This window comes from Culex quinquefasciatus, chromosome 3, assembly GCF_015732765.1.
Source record: "Culex quinquefasciatus strain JHB chromosome 3, VPISU_Cqui_1.0_pri_paternal, whole genome shotgun sequence".
NCBI classification, from domain to species: Eukaryota; Metazoa; Arthropoda; class Insecta; order Diptera; family Culicidae; genus Culex; species Culex quinquefasciatus.
Window position 1 is genome coordinate 18267329 of NC_051863.1, and position 3181 is coordinate 18270509.

Here is a 3181-nt window from a genome sequence, read left to right on the forward strand (position 1 = left end):
ATGACATTGGAGAAGGGCGTTTGTTTTTTAAATATTTTTGTAATTCGTAATTTAAACTTGAAGGAAATTTGACGGACTTTCAAAAAAAAAAAAAATACACTGACACAAAAAAACACTCCATTTTTATGAGATTTTTTGATGGCATATATAAGCGTAGGATAACATGTCTACAAAGGTTTCATTGGTTTCAAATCGGAGAGGGTCGGGTACAACCGATTCCCTATTAGACATAAACTAAATAAATTCTACTTTTAATTTAACTATTTTCCCGTAAAATATTTATAAAAAATAATGCAAGATTTAGATTGTTGAGTACGAGTTAACCAAGGAGGAACAGCCAGGTTGGATATATACGATAAGAGCTGAAAAAATTGAGTTTTGAAACGAGTTGCATGCAACATTTTAGGCACCTCTGAATCTACCCTTTGAAGAAGATTTATTCAATGTCAACAAAGTATTTATTCAAAAGGCCAAAATAAAATGGTCATAATGGCTGTACTGATTTGTCAGCGACTTTAATAACTGCTCAAGATTATTTCTTTCATCAGGAAAATACTTCATTTAATAGTAAAATATATATAATTCCTCAAAAATAACCATCTTCCCAACACCCGTCACGCCCCAAACTGCGTCATCAAAAACTTGTACACCTCCACCATCTCCAACCGCCGGTCCGGATCGTTCATCGTACAGTGCACCCCGCACGTCAGCAGCACCTTGCAGGCCTGCACCGTCGCCACATCATCGGCGTTCACCACCAGCAGCGCCCGGTCCATCAGCACGCGGATGTCGTACTTGGACGCGATCGCATTATCGACCACGTCCTTCAAGTGCTTGATCGGTCGCTTGTCGTCGTACACCCGCTGGCCGGTAATCATCTCGTACAGCACAAGCCCGTAGCTGAAGCTGTCCACCTTGGTGCTCAGCTGGCGGTACGTGAAGAACTCGTGCGGAATGTAGGGCCGCGTGCCGTACACCCGGGAAACCTTCATGCTCGAATCGCTCACGGAGAGCTCGCGGGTTAGGCCAAAGTCACCAATTTTGGGCTCGTTGTTGTTGTCCAGCAGGATGTTGCCCGGCTTGATGTCGCCGTGGATGATGGGCTTCGCCGTGAACGTGTGCAGATATTGGAGGCCTCTGACAAAATTGAGGAAGGTTAGGATGATTTATGGTTCTTTATTGTACGGAGAACTTACTTGGCAGTCCCTTTAGCGATTTTTATCCGGTCCAGCATCGAAAGTGGTCTCGCGTTGGTGCTTTTCGGGAAGAGCCGATTGTCCAGCGATCCTCCAGGCATCAACTGATACACTAGACACGGTTCGTTCTCTGAAAAAAGAAGCGTCTTAGTCGAGATATCCATCAAATCTCGGAAAAATCTTACGCTCTAAACAGCACCCCAACAGAGGAACCACGTTCTCGTGTCGGCACGAGTTCAGATACTTCAACTCGTTAAAGCTCTGCCGCAGCTCGGTCCTCGCCGACTCCGTGTTGATGCCCTTGATCTTCTTGATGGCCACGTGCGTCAGCTTAAAGAAGCCCTTGTACACAATCCCGAACCCACCCCGGCCCAGTTCGTTCTCCTTGCTCCAGTTGTCGGTGGCCGAGCGAAGTTCCTCGTAGCTAAACTGGGGCAATCCACCCGGAATGGAAGCCGGACCAAAGAGAACCTGCGGCGGTTGCGGAGCAACAACCGGAACAACCGGAGGCGCCACAGCAGGTTCCTTTTGCTGAAATGCTACCGGCGTAACGACGCTGTCACTGTTGCCGTCCTTGGAGTGTTCCAGGACGGGTGCCGACGGAGCCGGTGGTCCGTTCAGTTCCTTTCGCGACTCCGCCACCAAAGATTCCTGCTTGATCAGGTAGTGCAACTGGGGGTCCACAAAGCGCTTGATGATTTCCATCGCCGAAAACAACCCTTCCTGGGACATCACGACGAACAGATCCGTTATCGTGTGGTTCAAATTACCCCACTTTTTTAGCAGCTGCTCCGCGGGTGACCTCCCAGACTGCGCACAACATCGTTGAATATCCTACAAGAAAAAAGTAACTTTCCAATAATCTACGGGGATTCCCCCCATAAACCAAAAGTGTGACAAACCTCCACTTCAACGGCCCCATAGCCCATCCGTTTCAACGCCAGCGGAACCCACTTGCCATCCTGGTCCAGCAGGCACGTCAACCGCTTCTGTTCCGTCCACGGAATGTCATAAATGTACACAAAGTTGCTCCGGAAGCTGCTGCTCGCGGAGGGCGTTGCCATCCCGAGGGGTTCTAATAAGATTCTACCACCTTCTCGTTGGACGGGATTCCCCAAAAATGCAGCAGGCAAACACGAAAATAACACCAAAATAACGGAACGCAAGCCAAAACAAAGTGCGCAACAAGTGCGAAACGTCAGACAGGTTTAAGGGAGCGTTCTTTTATTACGTAACGCGAAAAATCGGACTTTTAGACCCCCTCCCCCCCCCCTCGTAACAAAATTTCCATACAAATTTTAAAAATTTTGTATGGAGCGTAACACGACCTCCGACCCCCCCTCCCCCCCTACTGCGTTACGTAATAAAAGAACGCTCCCTAAAGGGATTTTCCCGCAGCGACACACAGAGAAATATTTTTCGAAAAAAAAATATGAAAAGTTTAAATTTCAATGTAAAAAACTACAAAAAAATAAATTAAAAAAAAAATAAAAGTTCAAGATGGTATGTCAGAGACATAACCGAAAGACATAGGACCAAACAATTTGAATGTGTTTTTGGATTGCTAGTGAAATCTGAAATAAGATTATTTTATTTTGTTTCATAGATTTGTCGGCAAAATTGTCATAAATGTTCTCCCAAGGTGAACCTTCTATGAGGGCACCGGCAACTCCAGGTTGTGGCCACTACGGTCGAAATGTCAATTTTCATGTTCAGTATCAAAAACCATGAATTTTGATATCCATATTGCCACAACCAGAGCTGAAAATGTCAGGGGTCCTGACGCGAAAATCGGCGACGCATACACGATTTTTTCAGATCCATTCACTGAACCGCAAAACCGTGACATAAACAAACCTGACTCAGTCGTGAGTGCCCTAGCTCACTGAGCAGCTGCAATGCGAGGCAGTAGTCGACCAACGCTCATTCGACGTTGCACGCACACACATAGAGAAACAAGTTTTTACACAAAAAGTTGGTATTTA

The 3181-nt window shown here is 46.1% G+C and overlaps 1 protein-coding gene across 1 annotated transcript; it reads right to left on the reverse strand.

Annotated features, from left to right (window-relative positions):
• Nucleotides 1-560: 560 nt before the first annotated feature.
• LOC6048708 (serine/threonine-protein kinase pelle) lies at nucleotides 561-2386 on the reverse strand. Its single transcript, XM_001865545.2, has 4 exons — nucleotides 2099-2386; nucleotides 1382-2030; nucleotides 1197-1326; nucleotides 561-1137 (listed from the first exon to the last, which is right to left on the reverse strand). Exons 1-4 carry the CDS (start codon nucleotides 2258-2260, stop codon nucleotides 615-617), a joined length of 1464 nt encoding a protein of 487 aa, XP_001865580.2. The 5' UTR covers nucleotides 2261-2386; the 3' UTR covers nucleotides 561-614.
• Nucleotides 2387-3181: the final 795 nt, after the last annotated feature.